Source organism: Perognathus longimembris, chromosome 3 (genome assembly GCF_023159225.1).
Source record: "Perognathus longimembris pacificus isolate PPM17 chromosome 3, ASM2315922v1, whole genome shotgun sequence".
NCBI lineage: Eukaryota > Metazoa > Chordata > Mammalia > Rodentia > Heteromyidae > Perognathus > Perognathus longimembris.
The window spans coordinates 53,381,368-53,394,463 of NC_063163.1; the positions used below are offsets into that span (position 1 = coordinate 53,381,368).

At 42.6% G+C, this 13,096-nt stretch overlaps 2 protein-coding genes across 5 annotated transcripts in view; both read left to right on the forward strand.

Moving 5' to 3' along the window:
- N4bp2l2 (NEDD4 binding protein 2 like 2) overlaps positions 1–4,762 on the forward strand; it is a 69,912-nt gene extending 65,150 nt beyond the window's left edge. Inside the window, exons 9-10 of the mRNA XM_048341543.1 lie at positions 703–746; positions 3,569–4,762. Of these exons, the coding sequence (XP_048197500.1) occupies positions 703–726 (24 nt within the window). The 3' untranslated portion in view covers positions 727–746; positions 3,569–4,762. The remainder of the gene's footprint in view (positions 1–702; positions 747–3,568) is intronic.
- Positions 4,763–5,976: 1,214 nt separating this feature from the next.
- The window catches only part of N4bp2l1 (NEDD4 binding protein 2 like 1), a 34,205-nt gene continuing 27,085 nt past the window's right edge, over positions 5,977–13,096 (forward strand). For all 4 annotated transcript variants that reach the window (XR_007210356.1, XM_048341544.1, XM_048341546.1 and 1 more), the window contains exon 1: positions 5,977–8,010. Coding sequence is in view for 3 of the 4 variants with exons in the window: in XM_048341544.1 (XP_048197501.1) it covers positions 7,817–8,010 (194 nt within the window). In the remaining variant the exon portion in view is untranslated. The remainder of the gene's footprint in view (positions 8,011–13,096) is intronic.

A 13,096-nucleotide genomic window follows, 5' to 3' on the forward strand; every position in this document is an offset into this window, starting at 1 on the left:
GTATGTACATTTTCTTTCAATTAGTGCCAATAAATAATTTCATTTGATACCCTTGTTTTGTTGAAGTGTGAGCACTCCAGCACTGTAAATAACTCAGGTGTCCTAAATAATAATGTCCTGAGTGTACATTCTTCACTACATCTGTTCTCCTGTCCAGCACAGTCTTATCTTGTTAGGAAAAGAGTTGCAGCTGCAAATTATATCCATCTTTACTTGACTTGGGAATGTATTATTATGCGTGTGACCTGTTGGTCCACAGAGAGACACATGCTTACTCTTGAAGGCTGTTTACCCTGCAGGTGCCCGGAGGAAGATTGGCTAGGATAGTTAGAAAGATGATAGGTAGAAACTCTGAAAAAGCCATAAGTACTCTGATATGATGGAGGTGGTTGTGTTTTGTTCATGTTAGTTAACAATGATTTAAATGAGCCTGGAGATGATGCTAAGTATGTATTGTATATGTGTATATATGTTAATGAATTTCTTACCTCTCTTTATTCCCTTTGGATACTTTATTACCACCCCCCCCCCACACACACACACAGAGCAATACTTCAAATGCTCAGATTGGTATTTGTGGTTGATTTCTTTTTTTAGGATTGATATTTTAGGATTGTCTCTACATAAGTAAAAGGACAATGGAAACTTGCCATAGTATGCAATATTAATCATTACTTTATGTATTTTAATTACAATTTCTAGAAAAGACAAAAGAAGATTGATTAAAAATGAAAATTTCTTGAACTGTAAGTACAACTTTTTCCAGCAACCTCTATATAATCAGAAGGGAGTGAATGTTAACATCATTTGGTTGTAATAGCTCATATGTACCACAGTTGAAGAGTAAAATAGCAAAAATGTAGTTTGTTACCATGGCAACCCTGTGTGCTATTGCTCATGTGATGTTTTTATTTCCTTTAAATGAAGATCTTTTTGTGAAACCCAACAAAGCGTAGATTGCTATGCCTACATTTGCTTTACCACTTCATTAATTATAACATATTTTAGAACATTCTGGCAACACAAAGTTTATAGACATTTCACCTCCTGGGTTGTATGTGACCAGGACTAGGGATTAGAGATATTGATTAAAGACCATATTAGAGGATTCGCTAGGAAAAGAGGTAAAATAGATAGACATATTCATGTTATATTTTAAACTTGACATCAGGCTGACATTAAAATAAAAACATTGCACTTTTCTTCCCCAAATGCCTAAATTCTAAAACAAACACAGCTGCTACAATTTCAGTTTATATGTGTCTGCATTTTGATAAGAATAGAATGTTCTGTGTATTTACCAAATGTTGTCATTCTTCATTTTAACTCGTATTTCCTAGAGTATTCTATATTTCATTTTCCAATGAGAAATACTTGAATATTCAGCAAAAATACTTGTATTTATTTGAAATCTGTTTCTACTGAAAGAAGAGGGAGAAGAATTGATATTTGGGAGAAAAGTTAGAGATTCAGAGAGACCTCTAGAAAATGCAGGTTAAAGGTGGCAGGTTATGAGGGATTCCAGAGAAAGGAGGTAAAGGTATACATTGATTTATTCAATAAATATTAAATGGGTTCTGTCAGATCTTGTTCTCTACAATGAACTGGAAAGCCTTCCTGCCCTACCGGGGTATGTGTTACAAAGATGGAAAAGTGAGTTCCTCCTCCAGGAAGTTCTCTGCATGTTTTAAGAAGGCACCAGTTCCAATCATGCAACAAGAAACATTATGCTTAGACTGCAATATGGGTGTCCTTTCTATTGGCTATGTTTTATGGTGTTTTTTTTGTTTTTGTTTTTTTTTGCCAGTCCTAGGGTTTGATCTCAGGGCCTGAGCACTGTCCCTGAGCTTATTTTTGCTCAAGGCTAGCACTCTACCACTTGAGCCATAGCGCCACTTCCGGCTTTTTCTATATATCGAACCCAGGGCTTCATGTATATGAAGGGAGAACTTTACCACTAGGCCATATTTCCAGCCCTATTGGCTATGTTTTAATATTTTGTGTTAAGGACACTCTCTGATCCCTACTTTGGTTTGATGGAGCTCTTCTAAAGTGTCCTCTGTGGCCCTGGTCTTCTCACAAAGCAGTGGGACTCTTAATTCTTAGTCTTTCCCTTTTAAGGCATTTTCTGAATGTTATAGCCAAGTGAAAAAAATTATACTTATATTGAGAAAGAGACATCCCGTGTTGTGTTTGGCATAATATACTGAGAAGTAGTTTTAGGGGTAAATAGAAATTTAGAAAGAAGTAATTAGTAGGAGAATCTGGTTAGCTGTAGGAGCTTCAAGGTCTTGCCTACTTTAAAATACCCTCCCCACAGATGGCCAGCATGCTGCTACTGTAGCTCTCCAATATAGATATGGCACGTTGGGAAAAGGTTGTCAGGCTCCTGCTACTGCTGCCTAGACCTACTGCTGCCTGGCTGTGACTGCAGAAAACAAGTTTCTTCTTGGAGCTTTAGTTTATTCACCTGTAAAAAATAAGTTCAGTGCCAATCTGTTAGGAGGATGTTAAAGGAGGATTTAAGTGAAATGCGTGTGCAAAGTACTTAGCAAAATGCTAAGGATTAGTTCTTTCCTCCCAAATACCTTCCTAGGTAAAAGCATTGCCTTGGAAATGCCTCCTGGAAAGAGAACTGTATCATCTGGAGAGAAGAATATATTGGTCCATGAAAGTTAACACATTTATATGAAATAGTATAATTACTATTAACCTTTTGTAAATAGCTAGACCTTGAAATGGGAATAAGTTTTGGTTTGGGAAAGGATGTTTGGAAAGTATGAAGAATGTATTCTTTTTGTTTTCATTTTGATAAATATTATTTTATGTGACTAGAAGCACATAGACCTTGCGCCTTTGTGTTCCTCCCCTAAAAGTATCCTCTGGAATGGATTCTTGTGTGAGGCATATTATAATTATACTCTCTAAGAACCACTGGTGTCACAGAAATAGACACAAATTTTTTTTTAAAAGTCCCAGCAAAATAAAATTTACTTCTTCAGAAGGGTGCACTATCAGCCAAAAATCTGTCAAGCAAGCACGTAGAGCAAGGGCCTGCTTCCCTATTTATCTCTAGTGCAGCAGGCCCTTCCCTCTCTGCTCAGATTGATTGAGCTCAGGTTCACAAATCCGCTCATGAGTGGCTAGTTTGAATATGGTAAAATACATAAGATGACTTTAAAGTAAGATTAATAGTACACAAGTAATCCCAAAATATACCCACACCCTCTACTATTTCTTGAATAGTATAAGGTGTGTCTTAATTCCATCTTGAAAATAAACCAGTTTAAGACAAAAACTTTGCCTTTCAAAAATACTTCCTTATGTCAAAGCAATTCCTCTTTTCCTTAACAAAAGCCAAGTCACCAGGCCAAAACAGGAACTTTTAAGCAACACACTGTGATAGAGTAGACAGTTTTTCTCACAGGTAGAACCAGGAGACTGGGGCAGAATAAAGTGCAGGAGGCCAGGGGAGAGGCAAAATGATGGTAACCTAGGCTAGAAACCTGGAAACAACCTCAGTTCCTTCACTTTTGCCTATTACTTGTCTGCCTCTGTTTGTTTATAGCTGAGTTCTCTGGCTTCACCTCACTGCTGAAGATTCTGATTATGGAGAAAAGTCTGCAAGTTCAAAGCTGGCCTGAGGGACACACACCCATCGGACCCCAAACTAGCGTGGATGTTCTTGCTAAGTTATCCAAATTATAATTTTAAAAAAAATCCAACTGAAGTGGTAACAGTTTAAACACATTAATATCTAATTTGCAGTATTTACCTTTTGTTTTGTTGAAGAAAATAAGGCACAGAAAACTCGAGTAGTTTATTTTTAAAATTATATCAGGATTGGAAAGGTAGACCCTATATGCAAATGTTGGTAGAATTCTGAAATCCGAAAAGCTCTGAAAACAAAAAGTTGTTTTGTTTTGTTTTTCCAGTGACAAAATGTACAATAATATTTATAATCTTATAAACATATTAATAATGTCGTGCTATCTTCACGCATCCCCAGAACTCTTCATTTTGTGAAACTGTGGCTCTGTACCCAGTAAACAATAACTCCCCATTCTTTACCCTCCTGATCTTAGGCAATCACCGGCTTGTTTTTAAAATAAATTTTAAACATTAATTTGTCAGCAAAGACTGACCAAAATAGACAGGAGGAGGTTAGTTTTACTCCTTATTTGTCCCATTTTGTATGTATTTAATTCAACCATGCTACTACAGAAATATTAATGTGTTTCATTACTAGGGACGGGCCCCACCCTCACCCCACACGAAATATAAGGTAATGTGTGTACTCTTTTACTTCAAACATACGCTTTCTGAATTCTGTAACATCTAGGCTGCAGGATTCTGGTTAGGAATCTGAGGGCCTATCATATATTAGAAGCCACTATTATTATTTTATTATTTTGATTATATTTTGGCTTAGTTGTACTTAAAATATAAATATTGAAACATATAAATTAAAGATGATCATCTACTTATTCTTCAGCATGTCGATATTTCCTCCATCCTTTGTTTTCAGAAAGAGGGTTCCAAACTCTTATCCTATGCAGCTCCTTACAGATTCTCTGTCTTACCTTCTACTAGGAGCAACTCTGTAGGCCTGGTTGAAGGAATGTGTATTTCTTTCTTTTTGCGGTTGTGTTAAGGATTAAATCCAGTGCCTTGCACCTGCTCTGCCATAAAACATTATGCTGAAACCTTAGTGTCCATTTCTGTTTCTTTTTTTCTTTTCTTCCTTCTTCCTTCCTTCTTTTCTTCTTTCTTTCTTTTTTTCTTTTGTTTATTGGTTCTTTCTCTTTTTTTTTTTTGCCAGTACCAGGGTTTGAATTCAGGTTCTGGTGCTTTCACTTTGTGTTTTAGCTCAAGGCTGGTGCTCTACCACTTGAGCCACACCTTTGTGTCTGGCTTTTCACTGGTTATTTGTAGATAAGAGTCTCATGGACTTTTCTTCTGCTCAAGCTGGTGTCTTGGAAACACAATCTTCAGATCTCAGCCTCCTAAATATGAATAGTAGGGCTTGCAAGTATGAGTCACCAGTGCCAAACCTAATATGTATTTCTTAAACAGACTTTGAGCTCATCTTGCAATTTAGAGCCCACCTCTAGCTACATAATTTCCAGTTCCTGGGGTTTCTGGACTATGCCTGGTAAATTGTGTTTCTTGGTTCTATAACTTTGAGGGTCTTTTGGGTCAAATCAATGCTTGGCCTTTTGCTCTCTAATTTTCAAAATTCTGTTGCTATGTTCCACCCCCCTCGATTATGTTTGAAACAAAAATAGTATCATTGACTCCAAAGAAAGCCTCAAACAAACTTTATGCTTTACTATGGTTTCAAAAAGGAAGTGAATAATAGTTCGATTATCTGTCATTGTTATTAGAAATTTAAACTTTATTTTAAATAGTTCAATGGTTCCCATACCTTCACTTTATACAATTTCTAGTTCATCTGCTTCTGGACAGACTTGACCTGCAGGGTCCATTTCCTCTGCAGCTGCTGGAACCCTTGTGAATCCACCTTCTCTTCGGTCTGGGGTGGGACTGACATAGTCTGTATTGCTTCTTATTTTCTTTCCCTTAACCTCTATCTTCTTCCTACATCCTCCTTTGGGTTTCTGGAAGAGCTTGAAGGAAGAACTAGGATGGCAAAGTGAGGGTTTCAGGAGGATAGATAGCTAAGAAGGAGACTTTGACATATGGAAAATTCTTGCTACTTTCAGCAGCAAAACATTTATGGCTTTTTCTTTCTTTCTTTCTTTTTTTTTTTGCCAGTGCTGGGGCTTGGACTCAGGGCCTGAGTGCTGTCCCTGGCTTCTTTTTGCTCAAGGCTAGTACTCTACCACTTGAGCCACAGCACCACTTCTAGCTTTTCCTGTTTATGTGGTGTGGGGGAATCAAACCCAGAGCTTCGTGCGTTACTAGGCAAGCACTCTACCGCTAACCCACAGTCCCAGCCCACATTTATGGCTTTTTAGGGAACACAGTAGAAGCCATAGAATCATAGCTGTACCTTACGACAGCATTAAAAAATTTTACAATGGGTATGGTATGGACAGCGACTAGTCTGAAGTACCTTTATACTGTACTTTTAGATGCCAGCTGATTGACAATTCAGACTTGTACTTGGGTTCCAGAATGGACAGCTGCCTGCAATCATCCCACACCTTTAATTGTCTTTCCTTATATCCACAATGGAACATTAGAGAAACAGGATTGGTTGCTCCATCTTGACCAGGGACTCTCTTCAAATCTTATTCCAATTTGACTAGACATTTTGGTACAAAACAGCAAAAGAGTTAGTTGCTGTGGAAGAAAAAGATGCAGTCCTTGCCTTTTGCAAAGTGTGACAGCAAAAAGAGTGAGGTATGGGGGGTGGGGATGTAGATCAGTGGGGGTAGGGTGCTTGACCAGTTTGGATTTGATCCCCATAACCACAGAGACCCAGAAACACCCCCTCCACAATATTAGAGTTACCTAGATTGTGTCACACTGTTATGATTTTTGTGTTTGCTTTTCCTTATGCCTTCCCTCTACTATGTGGAAAACTCTTTGAGATTGCATCATTTCTTAGCAGTGCTATGAAGAATCAAAGTGTACATCTCCACCTGGGAGGAGATTATGGCTCATTCTTCCCTTCCTTACTTCTCCAACTCAAAGGGCTGCTGGTCCCAAGGGGAAGGAAAAAGTAGCAGGGCAGAGCCTCTCCCTATTTGGAGGGAGGGGCTCCTTCCTAGAGCTGATTGTAGACTCTGGATTTTGTATTAAGAGGAAATCACTCTTTCTCCCCACAATCCATTTTCATGCCTTAGGTGTCAGAAGCAAAATTTATTTATGTCACAGCAATTATTGTACCCAAAGCCACCTTATATTCCCGGCTTTCTAGGATGGATATTTTTATCATTGTTTCTTCTGAATATAGCAAACAAATCATCCTGTTGTGAAATACTGGAGAGTCGTGGCAGTAATCAGCCGCTGGCTCTCACCAGCTCCTGGAGCCTAGAAATGATTCTAGTAGACACTGACACTTTACAGGAGATCAGCCACAATTCCCAGAGAAGCTGCCTCTTTTCGTGGTTACCTGAGCTTAGCCCTATGACACTGCGCATGAACCCATCTGATCTTTAAAAAGTGTGTTTTTTTGAGGAGGGGGCAGGGGAGGGGAAGAAAAAGTAACAGAGGCAACAAGCTTTCTAAGAATATTTCTGGCAGAGGACAAGATTAAACAAAAGTGGAGATATGGGCCCTGGATGGGTCAGTTTCCACCCTCAAGACACCAGCCAGATGTTGGTGCACGTAAACTGGGGGCCGGGTTGGGGGGTGGGGACCATGGCTTTCAATTTTACTGTTGAAGACGCTGGGCATATTCTTTAATCGTTAACGAAAATCATTTCACTTTTAGGGTCTAGGTCAGTCCGAGGTGAGGCAGCAAAGTGTTTCAAACTCCAGTGTGTATTTTAATGTGTGTATTTGGGTTCCACTGTAGTGGCAGGAAAACGTCCTGCGTCCCACCAGACAGACCCCCTACCGTCCCGAGTGAAGGACACTGGGGAGACCGTGGGAGGCGGCCGGAAGAGCTGGGGGCTGCGTCAGCCGCGTTCTCGGGGCTGTCAGTCTCCCCGCGTCCCCAGACATCCAGGTAGGGACGCCCCCTCCCACGCGGCGCGGATCTGGCGGGTGGGAAGGAGGGGCTGGGCTCCGAGCGCCGCCCCTCCATCTATCACATGGCCGGAGAGTCACAAAAACAACAGCTTTGGCCAAGACCGTGACTTCTGGAAAGAGAACCCAGGCCCAGGCAGTCAGCCCCCTCCCCATGGAGGACAGTTTCCTTGAATCCTTCGGGAGGCTGAGCCTCCAGCAGCAGCAGCAACAGCAGCAGCAGCAGCCGCCGCCGCCGCCGCCGCCTCGGCCGTCCCCACGGGGGACACCTCCGCGTCGCCACAGCTTTAGGAAACACCTCTACCTCCTGCGCGGCCTCCCGGGCTCGGGGAAAACCACACTGGCCAGGTAATGACAGCGGCCTGGGCTCCGGGCGCGCGGCTCGGGCCACGGAGCTCCCGGCCCAGTGCGCCCCTGCCCACAGCGCTCCCGGGTGCCGCTCGTACCCCTGCCCCGGGCGCCCGCCCCACCTTGCCCCGGGCCCCAGACCCTGGGGCCCAGCCCGATCCTCGGCCGTGCGGGGACCCCACGTCCTCCCGCTCCCCGGCGCCCCGGGCAGCGGGGCTCGTCTGGTCGGCTTCCCCGGGAGAATGGAGCTCGGCACCGCGCCTTGCGCAAGCCCCAGATGGCACTGGCCGCTTCCCCGCCGCCGTGACCGGCCTAGTGTCATCCGGGCAGCCTCCGCCACCCCCGGCCTCCCTAGTCTCGCTCGGGTCGGGAGGCCCGCAGAGGGACTCTTCTTTGGGAAAACTCGGTGGCGATTGCAGAGAAAACCTGCTCGCCCGCCGGCGCGCAGGCAGCTGCCACAGTGCGTGCGTCAACAGGCGTTTTTAACCTCAGCCTGGTGCCGGGCGGGCTGGGGAGACTGGGAGCCGGGGCTGCGCTGTCTGTGGCCGGGGGTGCTTGTGACCCGCTTTGGAAATCGGTAATGGGGGGGGGGGGGGTACTGCGTTTGCTTTAGCAGCTGCGAAGGCGCACAGGTGCACGGGGGAGGGGGCTGGCGGCGCCACCAGCGATCGTCACTGCCATGGTCGCCCAAATTCGTTTACTTGGGAATTGCGTAAGCCAGCTGCTCTCCCCGTACCAGGTCAGCGAGAGTTGTGCGGGCTCCTTGCCCGCTGCCGCCTTGCTAGGCCCACCGCTCCAGCCTGAACGCCCACCACTCCCTGCCTTGCACTTGACGTTCCAGCAACGTTGGACTGTTGATCTCCTGTAAACCAAGCTGTTTCTGCTGGCCAGGGCTGACGCTAGCCTGCCTGCCTGGCTTGCCCAGCGTCTCCCTTTACCCAACTGATGCTGCTAGTCTTTCCAAATTCAGCTGTTACCTTACTGCCTGCAGCTGCCTCATCCTCCAGTACCTCATCCTCTTCTCCGCTCCTTGGCTTCATGTTTACAGCTCTGTGACTGCACTTAGTTTTTGCACATGGTTTTGTTTATGCTTCTGTGAGATTTGTAAAGGCCCACTGGGGCCTTATCCTGTCCTGCTGTGCACACATTAGGTACTCAATAGCGGAAGCGGTCCCTAACTCTCCTGGCAACTGCTGAAGAATGGAGGTGGTCTACAGGCCCTAGCTGGTTTCCATGGTGCCCAGTAGTGATGACCTTAGGAGGAGGAAGATGTGGAAGTGAGGGAGCTCTGGCAGACCCCCCTAGTGTGAGGCAGGTTTTAATTAGGATTCAGATTGTTTTGTGGAGGAGAGGCCTTTTGCCAAAGAATAACATTATATTTGCAGATTCCAAGGGTTCGTGACTGTGGATGGCCACGAGTTCCCTTTTCTGAGTCACACACATCAGTATGACCTCTCCTGAGTCCGGGAGATGGAAGATGGATGTAGAGAGGGCAGCCTCCTTGGAACGTAGCAGAACTTGGCTATTTGGTGACACAGCCATGGTGGGGCACATCTGTTATCAACCAAGTAGTGTCTGCATGTCAAATCCTGTTTCATTTCACTTTCGTTTTGCTGATCAGTGATCTATCACACACTGGGTGTCAAAGGAGGAAGTAAACATTTTGGGCCAGGTTTTGTTTCTAACCATATGGGGACAGGAAGCAGTTATTAGTGGAAGGTGTGTAGTGTGGAATAGGTTGATGAACCTTATCTGTAAAGCAAAAGTGGGCTAGCTTGAGTAGTCATTAAGGTCTTCCCTGGCTCTAGTTTTCTACACTTTCAGCATTTTAATTCCTGGTTGTTGTTTAACCAAGCAGCAGACCTGGCATAAGAGACTAGCTAATCGTTGTAGGGGTGGCTAGAGTGAGAAGCGGCCCTGGAAGCTGAAGAGGGGGCCTTAGACCTCCATTGCTAACTGGGTGGCGACTCTGAGCAATCACCTAGCTTCCCTAGGCCTTATGCTTCTTGTATGTCACAAAGAGGAGAGAGGACTTATGAAAGATCCTTCCTACCCTACATTTCCACTTGTCAGTCTTAAAAATGTCTAGGTTGAGCAGGGCAACCATGACGCAAGCCTGTATTCCTAGCTACTCTGGAGGCTGAGATCTGAGGATTGCAGTTTGAAGCCAGCCTAGGTAGGAAAGTCCCCATGAGACTCTTCTCTCCATTAACCATTCAAAAACTGAAAGTGGAGCTGTGGCTCAAAGTAGTAGAGTGCTAGCCTTGAGCAAAAGAGTTCAGGGACCTCACCCAGGTCCTGAGTTCAAGCCCAAGAACTGACAAAAAAAAAAAAAACAACAACTAGGTAAAGAGCACTGACCTTGGATTCAACTTCTGGCTTCATATCCAAGCTCTTCAGCTCACTGGCTATGCTGTTGACTCAACACAGTGCTTCAATCTTCTATTCAGTGAGAGTATCAGCTTTTTCTGCCTCCAAAATCTATTGTGAGAGGGACTTTAATCTATCTCTCCATTTTTTGAGGTATTGGTTACTGCTTGAGTTATTAAGCTTTTTGCCCTCCTTGTGGCTGGAAAGAAGGCTGGCAAGAAGTGAAGACAGCTAGTGTTGACTTTGAGTCTCCCTTTGTGCTGGGCACTGGCAATACTGAGGCTGAGGAGCATTGGCCTGGTTTGCGTTTATAGGAAGTCTGAGGAGTAAGCAAAGCATTAGGCCCCAGCTCAGCATGATAGAAGCTAGAGCAAGGATGAATGGGGATGTGTCACAGGTGTGTCATCTGTAGGAGCTGCCTTCCCACCTTACTTGTGATAGAGTGGGAGGAAAATGACTATGCATAGTCATTTTTTATACAAATGCATGTGTATAGGAAATAGTAAAAGCATAAAGTTATTATGTATCTGTTGGATTCTGGGAAATTCACATTTTCTCTAAATGTTTTAAGAAATTTCTATAATGAACATGTATCTCTTAAATCAAACTAATAAAGTATTTTTCTTTAAAACTTGGAGGATCAATTTTTAACCAATGTTGGATGCATCCTTTTTTGTTTCATCTATATTTCTCATTTGATTAAAGAACTAATAAAATATTTGAAATTAGGATTATGTCTTCTCTTTCAAATCAGTGTTAGATTTCTATACCTTCTATAGCTTGAAGTGGCTGGGGTGTGGAAGATATTTAAATTCCTTATACTCATTTTAAAAAACAATTGAGGTTTATCTGGTTTAAAAATGTAGAGCACATCCAAGTATGAAAACATTAATTAGTTTTAAGCTGGGTGCTGGTAGCTCATGCCTGTAATCTTAGCTCCTCAAGAAGCTGAGATGTGAGTTTTGTGGTTCATAGCCAGCAAATCTGGCTCTTATGAGACTCTTATCTCCTTAATCACCAGAAAATGGAAAGTGTCGCTGTGGCTCCAGGTGGTAGAGCTCTAGGTCAGAGCCAGAAAAAGCTCAGGGATAGCACCAGGCCCTGAATTGAAGCCTCGTGACCAAAAACAAACAAACAAGAAAAAACAAAACCAAACCAGAAAACAACCAACTGAAAACATTACTTTTATTGTCTCTACTTAAATGTTGTTTTTAAAATAGCTTGTTACTTGGGGCTGGGAATATGGCCTAGTGGCAAGAGAGCTTGCCTCTTATACATGAAGCCCTAGGTTCAATTCCCCAACACCACATATATAGAAAATGGCCAGAAGTGGCACTGTGGCTCAAGTGGTAGAGTGCTAGCCTTGAGCAAGAAGAAGCCAGGGACAGTGCCCAGGCTCTGAGTTCAAGGCCCAGGACTGGCAAAAATAAACAAATAAAACAAAATAGCTTGTTACCATTGATCTGTAAAAGTCTACTTCCAGGGATTCATCCTAAGGAAATAATTGGACAAATACATGAAGATACAGGAATTTTCATCATTATTTTGTGTAATAGAAAAAATGTGAGCCAACTTAAATATTCAGAAATAGAAGACTGGCTTAAAAGTAATGCAGCCATTGACATAGATGTATGGTTCAACTATAAGTGCATTCTTCTATCCTTTCAGTTATAAAGCCTGTTTTTCCAAACACACACACACACACACACACACACACACACACACACACACACCATTTTCTGCCAAAAGAGATCTGCATAGACTTACAGAAAAATGTGTGAGAAGATAGATACTTATTAGTTCTTGACTTTAAACATAGACTCCCCCCAATTTATTTTCCAATTTTCAACAACAAATATACATTACTTGATACCTTTTAAAAGGGAAAAGTAAGATACTTTTAACTAAACAGTTTTACCTAATGACTTGGCTATATAGACCAAGATTGTATGACAAAGCTTTTATTACTAAATAAATGTCATTTTCCCTAAGAAAAAGTTTTCCTCAGTTAATTCTTAATTGGAATTTAAATTATTGTATTTGTCTTATTAATTGCACTAGTTACCATATAAACTAACATAAGTCACTTTATTTTTTTAATACCTCAGATTCTCTTTTCTTTTATTGGAGTTAATATCCCACTAATATGTTTGTTTCAAGTATTTTTGATACTACAATAAACACAGGGGGTTGGGAATGTGGCTTAGTGGTTGAGTGCTTGCTTAGCATACATGAGCCCTGGGTCCTATTTCTCAGTACCACATACGTAGAAAAAAGCTGGAAGTGGCACTGTGGCTCAAGTGGTAGAGTTCTAGCCTTGAGCAAAAGAAGCTTAGGGACAGTGCCCAGGCTCTGAGTTCAAGCCCCAGGACTGGCAAAAAAAAAAAAAAAAAAAAAAGAATTTCACATTCTGGTCTCAGAATGTGGCTTAGTGGTAGAGTGCTTGCCTACCATGCATGAAGCCCTGGGTTCGATTCCTCAGTACTACATTAACAGCAAAAGTCAGAGGTGACATTGTGGCTCAAGTGGCAGAGCGTTCAAGCCCCAGGACTGGCAAAAACAAACAAACAAACATAAAGCAAATAAATGCAGGGCTTTTGATTTTGTGTTGATTAAGCACTTTGGGATGTTTGTGCTACACAGGTACCAATTATTGTTTATTATTAGTCACTAATCAACAGTAGCAGTGTTCAGTCAGTAATTATTAGCACTTGTT